The following is a 24,531-nucleotide window of genomic DNA, read 5'->3' as shown; positions in this document are numbered from 1 at the left end:
ATGTTAAAACTTTGAACATGCTTTAATGAACTAATCAATATATTTATACGAAATTAAATGTTATAAAAGTTTTAAAACTTGAATTATACATATACCAACAATTAATTTTAGGTCAATTATACATACACCAACAATTAATTTTAGGTCAATTATACATGCTTTATAATTTCTTTATTGTTTGGGTGATTGATAAAGAAATGAAATTAAAGTTGCAACGATATTATTTAGTAGATACTTTTTTGCTTCGTGTAATTGCAACTTCAATTCATTGATAGTGTATTCCAATTTTAATATGTTGCAATTATGGCTCGTCTGCCTTTAATTGCACAAAGTGTGAGGCGTAAAAGAATTGGTATTGCTGTGACAATATGGTTGGAAATCTGTAGAATTGCAATTTGGTTCTTATTTAGAATGGGTGCCAACCTTAGCCTACATAGACCAAGGATTAGGTCCTATACCTTAGATTTTAATGCAAAAAGGGATTATGTGAAAAGGCTTGTATATGCTAGTGACGAGACCTGTATTGAACAAGTTAGGATGAATAGAACTGCATTTTTTAAACTATGTGAGATGTTAGAATCGATAGGGGGATTGAAGTCGTCAAGGTTCATGCTTGTTGATGAGCAAGTAGCAATGTTTTTACATATCATCTCCCATCACCTGAAAAATTGAGTTATCAAGCATCACTTTAGAAGGTTCGGGGAAACTGTTAGCAGAGCATTTCATAGTATTTTAAATGTTGTCATACGCTTAGAAAATGTCTTATTTAAAAAGTCGGAGCCAATTACAGCCGATTCTTCTGACACAAAGTGGAAATGGTTTAAGGTATTAGACTGAGTTTTATATATAGCTTGTACAACATTTAGTTGACTTAGATTTAAATTAGTATTCTAACTCAAGGTTTTATATCATGTGATATAGAATTGCTTAGGTGATCTTGATGGAACCCACATCAAGATTAGGGTGCCAACAGTTGATAAACCTAGATATCGAACCCGAAAAGGTGACATAGCAACAAATATGCTAGGTGTTTGTACACCTGAGATGCAATTTGTTTATGTTCTTCCTGGTTGGGAAGGTTCAGTTGCCGATGGACGGGTGCTTTGAGATGCCATTAGTAGAAGACATGGACTAAAAGTTCCTCATGGTAAAGTGTGTAGTTAGAGGAATTTGAATTATTCATTAAGATCAAACTTTGTGTGCTGAATTAATCATTTATTAAAAATTTTATTTTATAGGTTATTGTCTAGTTGATGCTGGATACACAAATTGTGAGGGATTTCTTGCACCATTTAGAGGACAGCAATATCATCTGAACGAGTGGCGTTAGGGCTATCAGCCAAGTTCTCCGCAAGAGTTTTTTAATATGAAACATGCCTCAGCACGTAATGTCATTGAAAGATGCTTTGGCTTATTAAAACTTAGATGGGGAATACTTAGGAGTCCATCGTTTTATCCTGTAAGGGTGCACAATAGAATTATTATTGCATGTTGTTTGCTCCATAATTTTATTCGAACCCATATGAGTATTGATCCTATTGAAGCGGAGGTGGGAGAAGGATTACCTACTAATGTGGTCGATGACGATGAACCGAATATCACAAATATTCATCCATCAGATGCTTGGGCTACTTGGAGGATGGAACTAGCCAACCAAATGTTCGATGAATGGCAAGCATCTAGAAATTAGTTAGGTTTAGGGACAAATTGAGTTACAATTAATTTGTTGATGTTATTTTATGTATCTAGTTTATGAAACTTTGGTGGTGTTTGGTTAAAATTCTGTATTGTACTAAACTTTGTTGAATTATAATTTAATTATCTTTTTATTCAGCATGTGTTATTTCATTAAATTTAGTATTGAGCTTTTGATTCATGATATTGAACTAACGATATAATATTATAAATTGTTCACCTTTTGATTCATGATATTAAAAACAATAAATAATGTTAATTTATTTTTTTTGAAGATAATTATGTCAGGTGTTCCATAATCACATGCTTCTTCTCAAGCTTCTTGAGGAAGCAAAAGAAAATGGATTCCAGAAGAAGATGCAGCATTGGTTTCTTGCATGGTGGATTTGCACAATGTAGGAACATTTAATGCTGATACCGGGTTCAAGGCCGGTTATTTGAACGAGCTAAAAAAAATGCTAGAAAAGGCTTTACCAAGAGCAATGTTGAAGGCGAAGCCAAATATTGAATCTTGGATTAGGTGCCTAAAAAGGGAATGGTCAGTCATCTACGACATGCTTAATGGCCAAAACAACAGCGGTTTTGGTTGGGACGAGCATAGGCAGCTCGTTGTTGCTGAAGATGCAGTTTGGGAATCCTATGTAAAGGTAAAATGTATTTGAAGTATTTATTTGTTTTTTTACAAAACTTATAACTAATATGACTTCCTCATTTTTTTTAGAGTCACAAAGAAGCCTCTCAGTTCAGACATCGTTCTTTCCCTTACTACAACCAGCTTACTGCCATATACGCAAGAGATCGGGCGACTGGGAAAGACGCTCAAATAGCTGTTGATGTTCTTGAAGAAATACATGCTGAGGATGAACGTACTACAGATATGAATGAAGAGAGAAACACATTCTATGACTGCGAAGCTGACGTCTCTTTAGACATGGATGTTTCTGGTACAAATCCGCGAGGAGATAGAGACCAAGGGGGTTCCTCATCTTCAAACAAGAGAAAGAAGAAATCTGATGCTCGTGATAATGTGTATTCTTCATTTGATGAGGCTACCACTTTGTTGGAGGAAAAAATCCAGGCCGTTGGCGATCAAATCAATAGGAGTATTGCCTCCGAGGTGGTAGTTCAACAGAAGTCAGAAGAACATCAAAAGATGGAAGAGAAAGCTTCAAATTTATATTCAGCCTTATGGTCAATTGAAGGTTTAACCGACGATCAGCGGTATGATGCTTTGAGTAAAATTCTCGATCATCCAACTCAAATGATCATTTTCTTTAGTTTACCTTCTGTTGCCCGATTGGAATGGGTCAGAAGATCTCTTTCTCACCATTAAATATCAATGTTTAAACTTTTTGATGTTGTAAAACTATATAACATATGGATTATAATGTACAATTTCATTTTCATCTAACCTTTTCTTAATATAAGTTAATTATGTTTATGTAGAATATAATTCTTAAGTTATATATTGATTTTAGTAAATTCATATAAAAACATTTTATTATTAAGAATTTTATGAAATTATATATCACTATTAAATTATATTTAATATTAATTATTTTAAATTGTATAAATTCATATAAGAAATTTATTATCAAGAATTTTATGAAATTTAATATTAATTATTAAATTATATGTAATAATTATTATTTTAAATTATACAAATTCATAAAATATAATTTATTAGTTATAATTATTTTAAATTTTATTAAATCATATATTTTAATTAAAATATATTTAATATTAATTATTTCAAATTTTCATTTATAGTATCATATATTATGATTTGAGTAAATTCATATAAGAATATTAATTATTAAGAATTTTATTAAATTATATATTTTAATTATAATATATTTAATAATAATTATGTTAATTTATATTTTACAGTATCATATATTATAATTTGAGTAAATTCATATAAGAATATTAATTATTAAGAATTTTATTAAATTATATATTTTAATTATAATATATTTAATAATAATTATGTTTAAATATGATTAAATTATTTATTATTGATATTAATAATCTTATTAAAATTTAAATAATAATAACAATAATAATTTATCAAAACAAATTTCTGCTAATTATTAAGAATTTTATTAAACTATATATTTTAATTAAAATATATTTAAGAATAATTATATTTAAATATGATTAAAATATTTATTATTGATAATAATAATCTTATTAAAATTTAAATAACAATAACAATAATCATTTACCAAAACAAATTTATGCTAAGGGTATTCTAGTCATTTTAGTTTTTTCCATTATGCTATTACACCTCTATTCCATTCAACCAAACACAATATTACTATTACGCCTCTATTCCATTACATTCAACCAAACAGTTGATTTGCTATTACACCTCTAATCCAATACAGCGAACCAAACGCACCCTCAGTTTCGGTTTTCTGATCATTAAAAGAAAAAGAAAATTTCTTGACTTCCGGATTCTGCTTTCCATCATTGACTTGAACGGTGGATCGTGGGCAAAAGAATGACTCCAAAAGCTTGCTTATATATTGCCAGTGTTTACAGTTCACTATACCCCAAAAAAGCTGGATAAACTTTAAGCATAGTGATTACCAATGAAGTAGTTCACAGAAAAAAAAAATAGAAGAATTCTTGCCTTTTTCAGATACGGTTTTTCCATTGACTCCGACAGTTGCTTGTTGATTTCAGAACCGCACAGTAATTATTCAACCATATGGATGCAGATTTCAGGACACGAAGTTCACCGGTTAGGAGATCATGAGCCATTTGCCTCCGAAGAGTGAAAGTGTTACTCATTGAGGGGGAATTGACAGGAAGAGACTGCAAATACATGTCCAGAAGCTTTAAGTGAAAAGCTTTTGTAAATAGATAAGCATACATTGCTTCATGCAATTGTTTTAACACTCTGAACAAGAATGTCCTTAGAAAGATACGAGTACCACATTTTATGTCAGTTTTCCAAAAAGAATTTGTTCGTTTCCTTTCATCTGTACAAGTTAGATATTTAGTAATATTTTACTATCTTAAGTCAGACACAGGTCTGCTCAATTATTTTCTAGGTTTTTACATATATTCAGAGGATTATTCCCCTACATCCATGTCCATGTCCAACTATGTGTCTAACATAAATATTGAATATTGATACTTTTAAGAAAAATGAAGAGCCCATGTAACAGTTCTAACAACATACTGTTTTCAAAATTATATGAAGATTGCATTTTATGTCTTCTTTCTTCCTTTCCATCTTTACAAGTAAAACATGCAATAATATTTTATCATCTTGATATATTAGCCTTTTGTTCATAACCTATACTAAGGGTGAGTGCTACATATGATGAGCACGAGTCAAACACAAGAATATTTAATTCTTTTAAGTTTTCCATATATTTGGAAGATCATACCCCCATAATGATATCCTAATATGTGTGGGGTACAGATATCTTAAGCAAGATAAAGAGTCAATGTAACATAGTTCATAAGAATATGCTATTTTCAAAAAGATATAATATTGCATTTTATGTCAGTTTTAGACGAGTTTCTTTCTTCCTTTTCATCCATACAAGTTATACATGACATAATCTTCTATCATCTTTTTGTATTCCCCTTTAGGTCATAACCTATGCTACTTGGATTTGAGCTGAGTGTCAAATACGGTGTATTCAATCTTCTCTAAGTTCCCCCCACCCCTCATATATTTGAGGCATAAAAAGTGGCAAGTAGATTACCTTAATGGCTGTATCATATTTCTGCATTAACTGAGTGATGTGAGATGATAACATCTTATGTGCCTTGAACTCTCTCCGGCTATCCTTTAGTGGACGCCGAGCTAACCGGCCATCAATTTGTGCAGATTCCATGGCCAAGTCACTAAGTTCTGATGATTAAGTTCAAAGTGAATATTAGGACTGCAAGGTCTAAAGGACTAAAACTATAAAACTAAATCACTTGAAGAATAGTCAAATCACACACATGGAAGGAAAGAATTATCTAAATAAAACCTTGGGAAGAGTTGCAACATAAAAGACGAGCAAATGCACGTAGTGCCTGTGGAAGACCCTTCCCCTTTCCTCGAGGAGATCTAACTTCCCTGTGTAATAAACCGATCATTACAAACAGAAATCAGCACCATGATTCAGGAGTCATATGAACTTCCACAGAAATTTTAAGATAGCAACAGTAGAGCATCCAATTCAAGAGCTAAATATAAAGTTAGCAGAGAATGACATTTAGAAAATGGCTAAGTTACTTGGACTTGGCTATGAGTGTCGAATATGGGTATGCTTGATTGTTTTAAGTTTTTCCATACATTTGGAGGGTTCTAAGAGGATCGTATCCTCGTACCTATGTTCAAATATGTGTCAGACATATTTAGAGAAAAATGAAGTGTCAGAGCAACATTCGAAATAAATAGCAGTCAGCATAACCTCTAATATCTGTCAACATTGTTAGTTTGTCATTAGAGATATAAGATTAAAGAATTAAGTATCAATACCAACTTGATTATGAAAGTATCTTCTGGACAATTAAAACCAACTGCATCTTTAATTTTTGGTGTAAGATGTTGCAGAAGTTCCAATTTCATTTCACGAAGATTATCATCATGTGGGATGCTCAACTGGATTTGTACCTGAGAGTCAGCATCATTCTTTTTAAGAAGATTAAACATTAAAATAACATTTAGTCACATTTATGTAAATTGTATATGCACATGTTTTTTACTTCGGACTAAGATGATGAATTACAAATGCCAAGAAAGATACTAAAATCTATAATATGAATATGGATAAAAGGGCTTACCAAGTATAGTGTCACTGAATCAAGAGATGCCAACTCACTTGAGGAAATGACACAAACCAAATTATATCATAGTAAAAATATAAAATAAAATATAAAAATGTAATATGACAATTTAAATATTGTACATTAATTAACTTTTAATTTTCTACAATCACAGCCAATTGTACTTCACAACATTTCTGTACTTGCATATATTCTTTTCATCTATTTCTTCTCACATTTTTTCTTAAATTTACATTGTCATTTCAACCACAATGTAGTTGTGCTAATCACATATAAAGGAAACATATAATTGCAGAACAATCAACAACGTATAATTATATTACTTGGACTCGGATGTAAATGTCGAAATGAGTATGCGTCTGGAACAAATATATTGAATCTTTTTCATGTTTTTTACAAGTAGTTGGAGAGCTATATCCCCATACCCATACCTAGATATGGGTCAAACATAAGAGCCGGACATAGGTACTTCAAGAAATGAAGAGTGAGAGTAACAAAGGCGTATAAGTCAAGCTTGTACAGTTATACCAAAGAAGATAAGTACTTCATAAACTTTCAAAACTAACCTGGTCATGAATATTATATGGAACCGTGAAACCAAAGTCTAGCAGTAGCATGGCATTTGGAAATTTTCCGTAATTTATCAGTACCTAAACAAGCAATTAAGTGAACTTCAGATTCTGCAGCACCATACCACAAGCTTAAAGTAAAACAATAGAATAATGCTAACAAATTTCCAGTAAGTGCAGAGGGAAACCATTGATTGTGTTAACGTTCAAACCATACATCAAAAGACTAAGTTTTAAGGTTTAATTATCAAAAGTAAATGAAATGTCCAGTGTTCAAACTTAATGGGGGTCTTTGAAGTCTGAATCTGATGTTAAAACTACTACATTTTCTTTAAGAAAGTGTAAGAATTCAAATGGCATTTTTAGTCTACAAACTGCATTCATATAATGCCATAGTCTCTAGATGCTATGTTCTTAGACTCGGGTGTGAGTGCCGCATACATATGTGTGTCATGCTTAATTTTTTGAAAAGTTTTTTGTTCTTGGAGGACCATATTTACATGTCCATGTGCAAATGAGTTGGACACGAGAGCTGGTCACGGATGATTCAAGAAAAATGAAGAGTTGGAGCAACATAGCCCAGATGCTTGCTTGTATACTGGCTAAATCACAATGATTGTATCCACTATCTAGCTGTATGAATATAACACCAAAACCACACTCACAAGTAAAGTTATTGTTTACCAAATTAAATATTTGACTGCCAATCCTTGATTATTGACAGATTGTACAGATTTGGATTTTAGGCTCTATTTTAGGGATTTATTAATTATTAGTTTCCCTTAGGCTCTTACAGCGCATATAAATTCATTGTAATCATTCCTCACAAAACATAAGAGAGAATCAGTTTTATCTCTAAATTTTTTCCTAATTTTGAAATTCTCTTCCAAATACTCTAATTTCTACATGGTACCAAAGCTATAATTCCAGATTTAGAGGTCTAATAGTGAATATTCCATGTTCTCTTAGCCTTAGAAATAAAAATTAGGTACTTATCCCCTTAGCCCCATTTGTTATTCTCATTGCCATCCATAGGAGAGCCACAGCCTCATTTCCAATCAAACGCAAAAATCACACAGCCTCTGTCTCTGCGCAACAGCCTCATGTGCCGCTAGAAGCCTTCCCTTTTGTTAATGTGCCGGCACATGAAGTATACCTCCCTAGAAGTTGTTTCTCCGATCATCATCATCGACTTCCTTGGGTTATTTCCAGCTTCCCTTGCTGTTATTGGGTCCATTGATGCTGGTTTGAGTTTTTTATTGGAGCCATATTTGAGTTCTGTGAGTTTTTGTTTGAAAACAATTTTTTTGAGGGGTTGAGTTTTTTTTTCTCTTTTCTCCCAATTATTATTTAGAGGAGAAATAAGGAAATGATATTTGCTAGCTTTGACAACCCCTCTTCGCAAATTACTCTCGTAAAGATCAATGTGAACAACTATCTCGCATGGCCATGATTGTCTGTTGTTCACCAAAGCTAGAGGAAGGTAGGGGTATATTAGTGGTGATTTAAGAAAGCCCACAGTGAATAACCCACCTATAATTAGTGGAATTCAAAAAATTCTCTAGTGATGCCATGGCTAGTGGTGAGCGTACAACAGAATTGAATAAAATCAAGTGAAAGAATTGTAAGTTAATCGAGTTGACAAGTCCTATTTTATCATCTTAACTCGATTTCAATTTTTTTCGAATGGAGTCGAGTGAAATGAAATTTGAGTTATTTCAAATCGAGTGAAATTGTTCAAGTTAAATAAAAAAATCAAACATGTTAAATTAAAATTTTATTACAATATAACTAATTTCGTGTTAAAGCACAAAAATTTGAAACCATATACATTTGAAAACTTCTTCAAAGCAAAATAATAATAATAAATTGATGAAATTAGAGATAAATATTCTAATATATTGAGGAAAAACCCACTCAAAATTATGTATTTCTTAGAAATATGTACAGATATATATACATGAAACATTGAATCATATAAAGGAAAAATATCTCTAATTACAACCTCCAAAAATCAACTATAATCCCTAAAGACAAGTTATTCAATGTTGTCAAATATATCAAAGATTCTCAACACTACCCCTCAAGTTGGTGCATAGATGTCTCTCATGTCCAACTTGCAAAGAAGATTATGGTAAGTATTATAGCTGAGTCCTTTAGTAAAAACATCAGCTAACTATTTTTCAAATGCTAGATAAGATAGAATTAAAACACCACTAGCTACTTTTTTCTTGATAAAATGGCGATCTAGTTCGATGTACTTGGTCCTATCGTGCTGCACAAGATTTTGAGCTATGTTAATGGCCACTTTGTTGTCACAGTACAAGGTTGAATCATTTTCGTTCAACAACTTTAGCTCTTCCAATATTTTTTGCATCCATAAAAGCTCACAAACACCTTAAGTCATGGCCTTAAATTTAACCTCTGCACTTGATCGAGTCACAACACTTTGTTTCTTACTCCTTCAAGTGACTAAGTTTCCTCCCACGTGAGTATAATAACCTATTGTAGGCTTTCTGTAATCAAGAGCAGGGATAAGCAAAATTCGATTCAACTCGAAAAAATAAAAATAAAAATTGAATTTCAAACTATTCAAATCAAGTTAATCGAATTAATCGAGTTAACTCGAATTTTCTTTTGAAATTTTGAGTTCGAATTGAATTTTCAAATTCGAATAAATCGAATATCAAACTACCCTCAACCCCCCTTCTACCCCACCAACTCTTCAATTTCTTTTTTTTTACTTTCCCTCCCTTTATACCCCAAAAATCTAATCCCCCCACAATTCTTTTATCCCCCTTACCTCCAAAAATTTTTACTTTTCCTCCCTTTAACTCCCAAAAATCAAAATCCTCTCATTCTCATTTATCAATTGCTTTTATTTGTTCACTTTAATTTTTCTTTCTATGATCATGTTTAAAAACTTCAAAAAAATATTTAAAAAAAAGATCACACAAAAATAAAAAACACCAAAATCATTTTTTAATTTAACTCAAACAAATATATTGAATTCGAAATCCATTTCACTCGACTCGATTCGAGAAAATTTCAAATCGAGTTAGGATGATAAAATAGAATTCGTCAATTCAATTAACTCGAAATTTTTTCATTCGATTCGATCGAACGCTTCCCCCTAATCAAGAGAGTCAGCCCAATCTGCATTTGTAAATACTCCTATCTTAAGATGACTATTTTTGGAGAAGAGAATGCCTTTGCTCGGTACAGACTTCAAATAGCACAAAATTCGCAATACTGTCTGTATATGGACTTTGCGAGGATCCTGCATAAACTGACTTACCAAACTAATTGCATAAGCTATACCAACTCGAGTATGAGCAAGATAAATCAATTGACCAACGAGTCTATGATATCTCCTTTTATCCACCATTTCATCTATCCTTGATTGTAACTTGTGATTACTCTCAATAGGTGATTCTGTTGGTTTACAACCCAATATGTCAGTCTTTGTCAGAAGATCTAGGACATACTTTCTTTGGGAAATAAAGATTCCCTCTTTCGATCTGGCCACTTCTATTTCGAGGAAATATTGTAACTTTCCCAAGTCTTTGATTTCGAATTCCTGAGCCAATTATTTATTAAGTCAGGCCATTTCTTCCCTCTCATCTCCTGTCATAATTATGTCATCAACATAAACTATAAGAAGAGTAACCTTACCCTTGTGATGTTTTATATAAAGGGTATGATCAGCATCACTTTGTCGATAGCAAAACAACACCATGGTTTTACTAAATTTGTCAAATCATGCTTTGGGAGATTGCTTTATTCCATTTAGATCTTTTTTCAATCTACACACCTTCCCTTGAATATATTTATCCTCAAATTTTGAAGGAACTTTCATATACACTTCTTTCAAGTCTTCCTGTAAGAAAGAATTTTTTACATCAAATTGCTGTAAGTCCCAATTGAGATTTGTTGCACATGATAAAAGAATCCTAATCGTGTTCAATTTATCAACCGGAGCAAATGTTTCTTGATAATCCACTATATGTTTGAGTGAATCATAGCGCTACTAATCTAGCTTTAGGTCTTTCAATTAAACCATCAACCTTATACTTTATAGTAAACACTCATTTGCAGCCAACCATTTTCTGCCTCTTAGAAGGATTAATCAATTCACACGTCTCATTTTTTGCTAAAGCCTACATTTCTTCAATTATAGCCTTCTTCCATCTTGGATCAGTGATAGTTTCTCCCCAATCTTATGGAACAGAACTAGAGAAAAAGGACAAAGAAAAATGATGGGGAGAAATCATCTTAAAAGACAAAGTCAGAGATAGGATGTAAAGTGCAAGTTCTAACATTTTTCATTGGGCTATTAGTAATTCTAAATCAATAGCAAATTCAGGTAAAGAAGACTCACCTAACAGTGAAGAGTCAAAACACAAAATAGATTGTATGATGGCATTTTCCTTCTTGCCTTTTCTAGTGTATGTCTTTAAATCAGGCTTATCCAACAACCGTCCACTAGTCTTCTCTTGCACCGAGGTCTCTAATGGAACTAAATTTTTCCTCAAAAGAGTAACAGAGTAAGGTGTCATCTCTTCATTTTCAATAACTTTCCCCTGAAGAGATGGTTGTGATGAAAAAAAGGTTCATCCTTACGAAATGTTACATCTATACTTACATAATACTTTCTGGATGGCGGATGGAAACATTTGTAACTCTTCTGTGTGGGAGAGTATCCAATGAAAACACATTTAACCACTCGAGGATCTAGTTTGCTCCTATGTCGAAGATGGACGAAACAAACACAACCAAAGACCTTCGGTGAAACCGAATAATCCGTCTTACCCTGTAAGATTTCTTTGGGACTTTTAAAATCAATGACTCGAAAAGATATCTGATTAATGAGATAAGCAGCAACCAAAATCGCATCCCCCTAGTAAAGCTCTGAAAGGTTCATAGTGAACATAAGTGATTTAGCAACCTCTAAAAGATTCCGATTTTTCTTTCGACAACACCATTCTAAGCACTTGTACCGAGACAACTGGTCTGATACAAAATCTCATATGATTCTAAATAATCATTAAAGTTATACTTGATTCCATTATCAGTTTGCAAAATCTTAACCTTAGCATCAAACTGAGTAGTAATCAATTTATGAAAAGAACGAAAACACGAGAAAACATTACTTTTGGATTTCAATAAAAAATCCATGTCATCCAAGTGCAACAATCAATAAATGTAACAAACCAACGATTACCAAATAAAGAAGGCAAGTAGGGCCCCAAACATCAAAATGAATAATCTCAAAAAGAACAGTACTTCTATTATTACGTAAAGGATAATTGTTTCTTGTACGCTTAGCAAACTCACATGCATTACAAACTAAAAAATCTAACTTAGTTCTTGAAAACAAAGTAGAAAACATATTGGCAAGAAAAATAAATTATAGATGTCCCAACCGCCTATGCCACTGAATTATCTCCTAGTTGACATCTTTATTCTTTTCCAAATAAGGCTTAAGACATACTGAACAATTGATCCAGAAGATATAAGTCATCACACAATCTATCACTGTCAATCATCTTCCCTGTCTGGAGGTCCTGAAAGACACAATGATCGGGAAAGAATTCAAGTTTACAATTTAAGGCTTTAGTGATAGTACTAACAGATAAAAGATTAATCGGGAATTTAGAGACATGAAGGACAAAGGATAAAGTAATATTGGGAGTACAAACAGAACCTAATCCAGAGATTGGAGATAAGGGAGCCATCAACTATTTGCACACTATCTTTAGATGGACAAGTAATATAGTTAAATAAGATTTTGTTTGACCCTGTCATATGTCTATTCGCACCAGAATCAATAATCTAATATTCAGAAGTAGGTGGAGCATTTAAAATAGTACCTAATTTCGCATGATACTTAAAACCCAAGGTTAAGTCCAATTGAGACGAGCCATCGAAGATGTTGAATCTCATCTAAGGTAAAACTCCCTGCAAAAATGGACTTGTCCTTTGTTGTCACAAAGTTTGACAAATTTACCACCTCGCTTTCTACCACAACCTCGAGCAGGGCAACCATGTAACTTCTAGCACGAATCTTTAATGTGCTGAGGCTTACCACAGTAGTCACACGTCAAGTAATCTTTGTCAGACTTACCACCCAATGAGCCATCTTGGTTAGCAATGAGATCAACTTTCTCAATAGGTGGATTATAGAGCATAAAGACTCTCCTCCTACATAAGAGTATGCATCATGGAGAGAAAGGAACAGACATATGACAACAGATTAAAGATTCATGCTGGAAGTTACATTAAAGATTATATTATCCCAAAAAATCGGATCAAAAATCTGATATCATGATAAAATTAGAGATGAATACTCTAATATATTGAGGAAAACTCACTCAAAACTATGTATTTCTTATAAATATGTACAAATATATATATGAAGCATTGAATCATATAAGAAAAGAATATCTCTAATTAGAATCTCTAAAAAGCAGCTATAATCCCTAAAGATTAGCTATTCAATATTGTCAAATAAATAAAAAATTTCTCAACAAAAATAAGATACTTTAGTATGATAAACTTGAATCATTAATTAACTTATATAGGTCCTAAAATCATTATTTAAAAAAATTTAAATTTTTAACTTTATTTATGTATTCTTTAGAATTTTTTTCAAATTTTATATTTTTCTAAAAAATATATAAATTTTAGAATTTTTATAAGTATTTTTTTGTAATTTTTGTTGATAGAGAAATTAATTTGCTCACTTTCAAAATTGACAGGGACTAAAGGAGTACTTACACAAATCTATTATTCGAGTTATTCGAATTGTAAAATTTAACTCAAACCCGAAATTCGAATTACTTACTTGAGTTGACTCGAATAACTCAATTAAATTAACTCAAAATTTGAAAAAAAAATTCAATTTTTTCAAATCAAGTAAGTTTTACTCACCCTAGGAAACGCTCATCAATTCTATGGAATCACAAATTTCTAGACCATATTTATTGCTTAATACTGCGACAAAAATGACAAGCGGACACTCTTACACACTCATGAGTTGGAATGATGCTTAAATCTATGAAATCAGGAACCTTGTTCATAGCACCAAATAAGGTGATATGATAGCTTCTCAATATTTCACTAAACCAAGTGACTTGTCCTAGGAACTAGATTATTATCTAAACTTCAAGGTAGACCATACTGGAGATGTAGTTAAATTCCAAAAATTGGTTGATAAAGAATGGATCTATGACTTTCTGGCCATGTTGAACAACAAAAATTGAAAAGGTAGGGTCAGGTTCTTGGAAGAACTCTTGTTCCTTCCCTCAAGGAGGCATAGTCTTATGTTTGAGAGGAAGAAAGAAAAAGAAATGCTATGCTCTAAACAACAATGATTGAAAAGGTAGGGTTGAGTGTTAACGAATCTAAAAAGTATTCAATAGCCAGTAACCTGGATAAAGATCATTTGCATTGTGACTTTTGTGGGAACTTACAGCATACCAAGAAAATTTGTTGAAAGTTACATGGCCAAGCCACTAGGGGCTGAGGGGGAAAACAAGTCAAGTCCCCATGGGCTCAAGCAAATTTGTTTGAGAACATAAAATCATCACAAGAGATAGCCACTACTAAGACTTTTTCTTATGATGAAATCCAATACCTCAAGCATCTCCTCCAATACAACATGCAACTTTGTAAAGTGAAGTAATGCCTTCAATGCAAGTGCTGACACTAACTCGTGGATCATTAATTCTGAAGCAAATAGACATATGATAGGCTCCTCTGAAGGTCTCTTTAATTACTCCCATATCAAACAAAGGATGGTGTCAAAATAGCCAATGGTTTTGTTACCCCTGTATCTAGAATAGGTTCTATAAACTGTGAACCCAGTATTAAACTATCATTTGTACTTCATATTCCTTAGTTTCTAGTTAATCTTTTATTTGTAAGTGCCATAACAAATGGCCCTAAATTGTAGAATTGATTTTTTTTTCTCAATCATTGTGTCTTTCAAAACCTTGAAACAAGAAAATTGACAGTGATAAATTGCATGGCTTACGTATGTTGGAGGGTGTAATGTTTCTATTCCATATCGAGCGTGTTTTGGATAAAATAAGTATGTCAACCACAAAATAATACAATAGTGTCAATAGTTAGGGCATCCATCATTTTCTATACTAGAAAAATTGTATCCTAATTTATTCTCAAAGACTCAGTTTGATTCATTGTTTTGTGAGGCTTATGAGTATGTTAAACAATTCCTATCCTTTACGTAATAATAAAAGTATTGCTCCTTTTTTGACCATTCATTCTGATGTTCCAGGTCCTACTCAAACTACCTTATTATCTGGTAATCGATGATTTGTTATTTTTATTGATTATTGCACTAGAATGATATAGGCATATTTGATGAAATCAAAAAGTGATGTATTTCCGTGCTTTCAATCTTTTCATAAAAATGGTTCTTACACAGTTTGTTGCTAAGAAAAAAATCTTGAAAACTGATAATGGCACACAACACTTCTTTGATGATTATTTGGAGAATTATTGGATAATTCATCAAACTTGTTGTCCTAGTACAAGTGTACAAAATGGAATAACCAAAAGGAATAATAGATATTTACTAAAAGTTGCTAAATCACAAATGTTCACTATGAATCTTCCAAAACTTTACTAAAGGGATGCAATCCTCATGGCTGCCTATCTCAACAATAGAATGGCTCTCAAAACTTTCAACTTCAAGACTCTTCTAAAAGTCCTAAAATGGTTCCTCCAAAGGTGCTTGGGTGTGTCTACTTTGTTCATAACTGACAAGGTAGGAAGCTAGATCCTAGAGCCTTTAAATGTGTGTTTATTAGGTACTCTCCAACACAGAAAGGTTACAAATGTTATCATCCACCATTTAGAAGAAAATGAACCAACTTGTGCAACTCAATCACCTCTTCAATGGGAGAATAATGAAATAAAAAGGTGTCCTTTAAAAATCTTATCCTAAAAGAAAATATTGACTAGGCTTAGAAGGAGACTACTTTTTAGGGGGAGACAATGAAATTTGTTGGACATTTGGATAGATTGGATTTAAGGAGAACCTCGAGGAGAAATAGGACAAAAAAAGCCATCATGCAATCTACTCCCGCAAAGAATCCTCTTATAGTGAGTCATTCCTCGGTTAGAAAAGAAATTGGTTAGCTGCAAATGGGATTTCATTATGAAACACAAGGCCAATGACTCGATTGAGAGGTTTAAAGCCAAATTGGTCACTAAAGGGTTCATTGAGACTTATGGAGTGAACTACTAGGAGACATATGTCCCTGCTGCTAAGATGAACACCATTAAAATCTTGTTATCATGTGTGACCAACATTGATTGTGATCTATTGCAGTTTGATATGAAAAATGCTTTTCTACATGAAGACCTAGAAGAGGTGTATATAAGAAATCCCCCTAGACTCGATGATGATAAAACACAAGGGAAAGTGTGCAAATTAAAGAAGGCCTTGTAAAAATTGAAGCAAATCACCCATAGCATGGTTTGACAGATTTAGGAGAGGCATGTTCTCTTTTGGCCATCAACAAAATAATGCTAATCATTCCCTCTTTATAAGACATTCATACATCACAAAGGTAACATCCCACTTTTTATAATATATAGAGAAGACTAATTATGATTGAAGATGATAAAGAAGAAATTGCTCGACTAAAGAAGTTCTTGGCCCAATAATTTGAAATCAAGGATCGCGAGAAGCTGCAATATTTCTTAGAAATTGGAGTTGTCAGATCAAGAAAAGGAATCTTCGCTTCTCAAAGGAAATATGTATCAGATCCCTTAGCTAAAACAAGCATGATGGCATGCAAACCAACAAAGTCACTAATTGAGAGCAATCATAAGCTATATAAGCAAGGATTGGAGAATCAGAGGATAAAGAAAGATATCATAGAGTAATTGACAGAACTGTCTCATATATTAGACTAAACATAGCATATATAGTTAGTTTGGCAAGCTAGTTCATGCATGATGTTGTTTATCATATTTTAAGATATCTAAAGTTTGCTCCTAGAAAAGACCTTCTCTTCTCCAAACAGGATTACCTTTGGATAGAAGCAAATGATAAAAGTTTGCAAATGCGGATTGGACTGGATCTCCAAGTGATCAAAGATCTACCTCTAGATATTGCACACTTGTGGGAGAAAATATGGTTAGTTAGAGAAGCAAAAAATAGTGTTGTTACCCTATCAAGTGTTGAACCAAAGTACAACGCAATGGCTCTAGGTTTATGTGAGCTCCTAAGGTTACAAAAGGTAATGGAAGAATTAAAGTTAGGAAAAGGAAAATTATGACAACAGAACTGCCATCAGTATAGCCCAAAACTCGGTACAACATGATCAAACAAAATATACAGAGATTGATCTACACTTCATCAAAGAAAAGTTGACTACTGATGTCTTGAGCTTAACTCATGTAGCTTCTAACAAACATTAGCTGATGTGTTCACCAAAAGACTTGGCAACATAATCTATTATAATTTGGTCTGCAAGTTGGGAATGTGTGATAGCTATGCACCAACTTGAGGGAGAGTGTTGACCAATTTAAACATTTGACAACCAATCCTTGATTATTGACAGTTAGTACAAATTTGATAGTGTAGATTGATTTTAGGGATTTATTCATTACCAGTTTTCCTTACTTAGGCTCTTACCATGGATATAAATTTTGTATAATTGTTCCTCACACAACACAAGAGAGAATTAGTTTTATCTCTAAATTTCTTTCTAATTTCAGAATTCTCTTTGAAATACTCTTATTTCTACAATTATCTAAAACTATAGAGTAATTATTAGCATCCAGATGCTATCACTACTTAAGATCATAATTTTTGTATTTGAATATCAAATTAGTTGAAATGTCAAAGTTGAATTCATGGTCAGATTATCACTTAACAACTTCAAGGAGAAAGAGAGAAAAGAAGAGACACAATAATCGAGGCAGTCAAACAAAAGTGTAGTCAAGGAATAAATAAGCTGGTGTTATATGTTTGTAATAAAGTCTTAAAGCCAATGTTTCTAGGAACAAATAGACAAGGAAAAGAGAGAATTCAAAATTAACCTACACTACTTGTACTCAAGTCCTAAGTGTAGGATACAAGTAAATGTCCACATGGGTGTGTTTAAGTTTTTCAAGTTATTCCATGTATTTGGAGGATCCTTAGAAGCAAGGGTGAAGCTAGCAATTCACTATTGAGGGGGCCAAAATAAAATTTTAGAATTTTTGGGAGGCCAAAGCTAAAAATGATTTGTTTAAAAAGGGCTTAAATTAAATACCTCATAAGTAAAGGGGACTAAAATAGATATTATACGTCTTAGCTAGGGGGGTGGGGGGCAAGGCCACTGTCTGCCCCCCTCTAGCTACACCCTTGCTTAGAAGGTCATATCTCTGTACCCATGTCTAAATAAGTATCAAACATGGGTACTTTAAGCAAATAGAAGAGTTTGAACAAGATAGCCAAAAAACTAACAAAGGAACAAATACAAAATTATCTCAAAGAAAAGATAAGGGAAGCCATTCCACTAAAGTGGTCCTAACCTCTTCACCAGGAGCATAGTTACGATCAGCAATAACCTGCTCAAGTCATTTAAAAAACGAAATAAATCTAAAGACACAATTCTCAAATCACAATTAAAAATTTTAAACAAATTTGTATATGCGGATAACATTTTATGTATAGCAGTAAAACCAATAAGGTTCATCTTTAGAGCATCATAACCTCTGTCAATATCTATACATTTCTCTCACTAATGCAAGGTTAACATACCTCTGAAAACATTTTATCATCATCGAATAATACAATTGATTTTGAAACCCCGTCATGATTCATAAAATCTGTAAATGGAATCTACATAATGATTTAATAATAATTCAAAGAGCTGTTGTACTAAAATAAGACAACACTAGAAGTAACCGCTCAAAACTCTCCAAAACAAAATAATGTTATTAAGAAGCACTACCAGAGATAGGCCCTTTGTGCTTTCCCAGGCTCGAGATGTTACTGCCACATTGACAACAAACTAGTAAGAAAAAAACTAATACAAGGACGACATACTCCTACATCATGAAGGAAATGCTAGTTACCGCGTATCTCTTAATAAAAATCTGTTATGGTTTACCAAATTTAATTAACTTTCATGATCTAATCAGCATCAAATACGTCATGGCTCAATGGAAAGAGAATAAAAATCACTGAAAAGAACTTTGAAAAAAACTAAAGAAACCTTCTTACTGGCATAGCTCTCTTTAAAAAAAATGGAAATGATTTTAACACAATAGAGAAAGAATGGACCATCAATAATAGACACACATTAGCAAACAAGGGCCGACCTGAGAAATATGCACACATGAAATCCTGAAGTGTGATGCTTTCAAGATCAGGGAATTGCTGAAGGGCCTGAATTATATGAAAAACCTTGTCATAATCACATCTAACAAGGAAACCAAAGCCATTATCTGGACCCAATAAGAAAAATATGAAGCAAAAGAAAATTAGGATAGGGCCCTATAGGATCCCCTCCAGGCTCTTTAGAACGAGATTTTGAGTCTAGCATGTCAACTGGTTTCACCACCGAGGCATACTGAAAGTGAATAATGAAAATTATATCTATCTAGTTTGACGTACGGAACATATGACAACACAACCCTATTCCTTTTTCTACAGCTAAAGAGCCAAACCATTCTTCTTTCCCTTACCCCACTTTTTATGCCCAACAGTTCTCCTTTTTTCCTGATTATATTCAAGATTAAAACCAATCCAACAATGCTAACGCTATAGGAAGACAAATAACACATGATATAAAGCTATTATCCTTGATTAGAAACAAATTAAGCATGATGTAAAACTATTATCATTGACTAATCTTAGATTTAGCAGTTTAAACTCAATTGGACAAAATTAAAAGAACAAAAATATGCAATTTCGATAAAAATTCAAAGATTTCTGTTGTTTTATCCCCAGAATTAAATAGGACCTGAATCAAGAAAATTACTGCGTGACACATGCATTATACTTCATTGTGAACCAGAGACAAGGATGCCTCTTTTATTCTGTTTGTATATCATATAAACCAGTGAAAGCAACTACTACTTACAGGCACAACTGCAGCAAAATCTTTTTCTATTTTAGCCTTTTGATTAACTGTTTCCTGATACACTGAACTTTGACAAATCATATTCAACTCGTATTCACTCCAGAAAATCTATAGTAACACAAAGAAATCCCAATTAGCATATTTTTCAAACAACAGCAGCAAATGCTTAATGCTATCTATACAACAGACTATACAAAGGTATTGAAATAACGTATCCCATATAACAAGTAACAACATAGAGAAGTTAAATGATTCTAAGCATAATGACATCTAGTGAAAATTTTAAGGTTGCACCCACAGGTTTAACTTTCAAAAAGTTTTGCTTGACAAGGTTACCAGTAACCACAATAATTTGCTGTGCCAAATTTCTAATATCTACAAGGGATCAAAAAACTTCCAAAACTAACAGATAAAGAAACATTTACCGTGCTATGAATTTCCCCATGCTGAGGAAGGCAACAGATGTAAGGGGCCCATCCAGAACTCTGTAGCAAAAGATAAAAATTAAATCATTTAGTTCTGGAAGTTTCTTTGAAATGAAACATCGAAACTAAAGATAGAGATTCTAAAAACAAACCTCAAATTCCTATTAAATGCAAAACAATGCAGAAGTAATTCACAAACAATAACCTGTAGGAATTTGATCTTTCAAAAAGATATTAAGAGGAGGAAATTCTTGTTACCTGGCCCATTTTCCGTTCAAATAAAAGGATAATAGCAAGCTTTGAAACAGTCCCAATTTTATCACTTAGTATAGCTCTAATCTTTGGAAGAAGATTGTCTGGTGTTATTTCCTGAAAGATTCAAAGAAAATTATTTACAACTTGAGATCCTCATTATTGTTTAAGGCACCATACAACAGTTGAACATCAAGCATTGTAAATCATATACCACACTATATGGAACTTTCAGTATGCAATCCCCAGTTCGAATGTTTTCAGAAGCAAAAAGTGACCTGCAATGAGGGATTAAAAAAAAGAATACTTGAAAGCTTAATAAGATAGATAACTAGAAAGCAAGGCAATCAATGTTTTCTATTTGGAGATGTATCAATAGTATTAAATAAATAAAGACCTTCCCATTTATACAACCTTGTTTACTCCCTGCTAGCAATGGAAAAAAGTGTGTGAACGTTCTCTAGGTATCTTTACCATGGAACTAATGAGATCAATGATTCCCTTAAATGTTCTAGAAAAGAAGGTGGCAAGAAATGAATATAGGAAAAGGAAGCCACAACCAACATGGTAGAGATGCCTTTACGAAGGACACTAAATAGGCAGGACGCTGAAGCTCATTGACATGGAAGGAATCTTCCAATGCTAAAATCTTGTAAAGCAAATAAAGTGACAACCCATGTTTGGGTAAAACCAGAGAGAGGTGTCCTCCAGAGTCCAGACCCTTTTGTCCAGGAGATATATGATCAAACACTATGCTGAGAACAGAGCATGATATAAGATTTGAAACACGTCTTGATATCGTCATTGCATCTCTTAGAAGCTCAGATACAGAAAAATCTCATCAAAATCAATCAACCTATGAACTTTGAGTTGAAAAAGCAAAGAGTTGACTCCTCCCAAAATGATAAATTAGCTGAGAAATGCATCCAGGAATTGCATTTTTTTTTCTCAGCTCCTAATCATCACCCATGTACAGCAATTTAGGCATGGAAAGAGACATTATGCATTCTTTACCCACTCAATAAACCACTGCACACACAATCACCTGTTCAGTTTGACTGGTTTATTCCTACTATAGCCAATGTAGCCCAATCTTACACTTCCATTTGTTCCCAAATATAATCTAAAAATTTAAATGAATCTCCAGCATGAATACTGTGACTGAAATACGCACATTGCCTGGAAAATCGACTGATAAATAATGCAATTCTTTTTCAAAAATTTGCAATACCATCTTCTATATTACCAAGTGGAATATTCCAATTAGCAGAGCCAAAAGACCTAAGAAAATTTTCTTATTTGTTGAAAGAAAGGCAAAAGTAAGTTAATCTAATGCCCTAACATTGCAGGTCCGGAACTGATCAATGCTCTGAAGATTATGCACATACATTTTAACTCAAATTGCTTATGTCCAATTGCCATTTTGGAGGGCATTTAAACTTACCCATTCCTTATTCTCAAAGGATTCTAGCCATCCGACTGCCTGTTTACTTCTTTGAAACAAAGTTCTACCGTTGCAAAAGCAAGAAATTTTAGGACAATCAACGCAAAAAATACTCGCTAAAATAGTCAAGGGAATCCCACCACCGTATGCCAATAAATGCAACCAGATGATAATTCCACATTTGCAGTTATCTAATACAATTAAGGTCCATGCTTTTGTCCATGCTATTAAAGAGAACAAAATATTGTCTACCAATCAACAAGGATGAAACTTAAAACAAAGAGAGCTTCACTTCCTTTCAATACAGGTGTCAAAGTAATATTTAATAACGCTAGTTGATACTTTATCACCCCAAAAAAAACATGTATCATAACAGACAGCACCACCATCCTGCATTAAACAAGAATAACTAGTGTGCCCATAGGATTTTCCAGTTTTGATCCATTGCCATACGCTGATAAATTTTACATAATTCAATTCCTTATTTCTTGGAAAAAGTCCACCTACATGATAAATAATAAAGCATTTCAAGAATTTCAACAATTGCCCAACTTGATACTTTATTGCTTCAAAATAACATGGATCACAACTATCTGCACACCATCCCTGCATTAAACAAGAATAGCAAGTGGTCCCATACTATTTCCCAGTTTTTATCTACTTCAATATACTGATATGAACGCCATACATAGAAATTCAGTTTCTTTGTCCTTGCAAACAATCCACCTACATGATATATGATAAAGCATGATCCTAAAGTTTCTTGAATATCAACCAGAACACAATTTTAACCATATTGAACAGCAACATAAAATCAAAAACTAAAATAAGAGTTTCTCTTGAAATTAAAATAAGATAACTCCAAGTTAGAAGCTAAATAAACAAACTGAAAATACCTGCCATATGCAGATTTCCCAATCGAGAGCATTGAAGAAATCTTAGTCCGAGCCTTTCGCTCCAACCAAGGCAAAAATTCATCACTTTCTTCATCAGAAGTATTTAAGCCCTATGATTTTGATACCAACACAATTATTTAATAAAAATTAGAGGAAAAAATAAAAGGCAAAGTATCTGTTTTAATTCTTGACAATATACAACAAATGGATACATGCCATGTTGCTCAAACTCTTTTTTTCTAGAAGATCCCATCTCTGGCACTCGTGTCCAACACATGGATATGAAGATATAACCACCAAAGATCCTCCAAATACATTGAAATCCTAGAAAAATCTAACCGTACCCACGTTGGATACATACCCATTTCCAATATTCACACCTGAGTCAAAATAACATAGGACACATGACTATAATATAAGCTTCTAGTTATAGATTTTTTTCTCTAAATCCTAAACTAATATATACAACAACGATACTACGGCTACACGAGTAATTGCGTCGAGCCTAGCTCATACTCTAAGAAGCTCAAGCTCAACTAGAAATTAGAGACCCAAATCTTGGTTCAAGCGCGATTGAGTTTGACTTTTAATATTTGAGCTCCATATAAAAATCAAACTACTCCAGCTTGCTCGATTAGACTGATTTACTAAGTAAAGAATGAGCACAATTTCTACGCTAGACTTCAAGCTCAATTATTTGTTCTAAAATTCATCTTCAAGTTTGGATAAAAAATTTTCAATAATCTCGATAAGCCCGAGAGCTACTCAAGTCAAGCATTAGGATAGCCGAAATTAACCCGCTCAACATCTCGAGCTGCCCAAGCTCAACTCGATAATGACCATGCCAAATTAGAGTTTTTCTCAAGCCGAATCCGAGTATCTTGCAAACTATGAGCTTCAATGAATATTACTAACTTAATAATTTTCTATTAATTTTCCTATCTAAGGAGCAAAAATCTAAAAATTTTGCTATATTTTCTCGTCAACCGAACAGAAAAATATAAACAGAGAGAGAAAGATGAAGAACCTTAGCTTGAAATAAGGAAGAGAATTCAAATTTGATGAGCAAACGACGAGGAAAGTTGAACGGTGGAGCTACCGGAGACCGGCAAAGCTTTGAGATCCGAGAACCGCAGTGGAGCATCGTCGTGGTCAACACGTCGTGTTTTAAGGTCCGCGGGGTGCAAGGAAGCCTGGAGGCATGAATAAGGCAAGCTGAGGATTGGGAATTACTCATAGGTGCATGTGATACGCCATCGTTTGGTGTTCTGTTTGAATCCTGAGTATTCTATCGAGGGATATTTTTATGGAGAAATACGGTTTTTTCACTCA

At 33.1% G+C, this 24,531-nt stretch overlaps 1 protein-coding gene across 5 annotated transcripts; it reads right to left on the bottom strand.

Moving 5' to 3' along the window:
• Positions 1-3,872: 3,872 nt before the first annotated feature.
• Positions 3,873-24,531, bottom strand: LOC107926068 (ribulose-1,5 bisphosphate carboxylase/oxygenase large subunit N-methyltransferase, chloroplastic). Of its 5 annotated transcripts, XM_041091947.1 has the most exons (17): positions 24,227-24,363; positions 23,416-23,579; positions 23,200-23,309; positions 21,074-21,137; positions 20,866-20,976; positions 20,608-20,667; positions 20,183-20,290; positions 19,419-19,485; positions 19,049-19,089; positions 18,856-18,936; positions 18,627-18,662; positions 7,065-7,148; positions 6,195-6,325; positions 5,697-5,785; positions 5,424-5,572; positions 4,334-4,518; positions 3,999-4,246 (listed from the first exon to the last, which is right to left on the bottom strand). In XM_041091947.1, the coding sequence occupies exons 2-16, from the start codon at positions 23,416-23,418 to the stop codon at positions 4,339-4,341; spliced, it is 1,314 nt and encodes a 437-aa protein (XP_040947881.1). In that variant the 5' UTR covers positions 23,419-23,579; positions 24,227-24,363; the 3' UTR covers positions 3,999-4,246; positions 4,334-4,338. The 5 variants fall into 5 exon arrangements, with proteins under 5 accessions (XP_016712343.1, XP_016712340.1, XP_040947881.1 ...); XM_016856851.2 differs by lacking the exon at positions 23,416-23,579 and having other exon boundaries at positions 3,898-4,246; positions 24,227-24,520; XM_016856854.2 differs by lacking the exons at positions 20,183-20,290; positions 23,416-23,579 and having other exon boundaries at positions 3,873-4,246; positions 24,227-24,531.

This window comes from Gossypium hirsutum, chromosome D04, assembly GCF_007990345.1.
Source record: "Gossypium hirsutum isolate 1008001.06 chromosome D04, Gossypium_hirsutum_v2.1, whole genome shotgun sequence".
Classification (NCBI taxonomy): domain Eukaryota; kingdom Viridiplantae; phylum Streptophyta; class Magnoliopsida; order Malvales; family Malvaceae; genus Gossypium; species Gossypium hirsutum.
The sequence above is the reverse complement of the archived record's forward strand: the minus strand, read 5'-3'. Positions and strand labels throughout refer to the sequence as shown.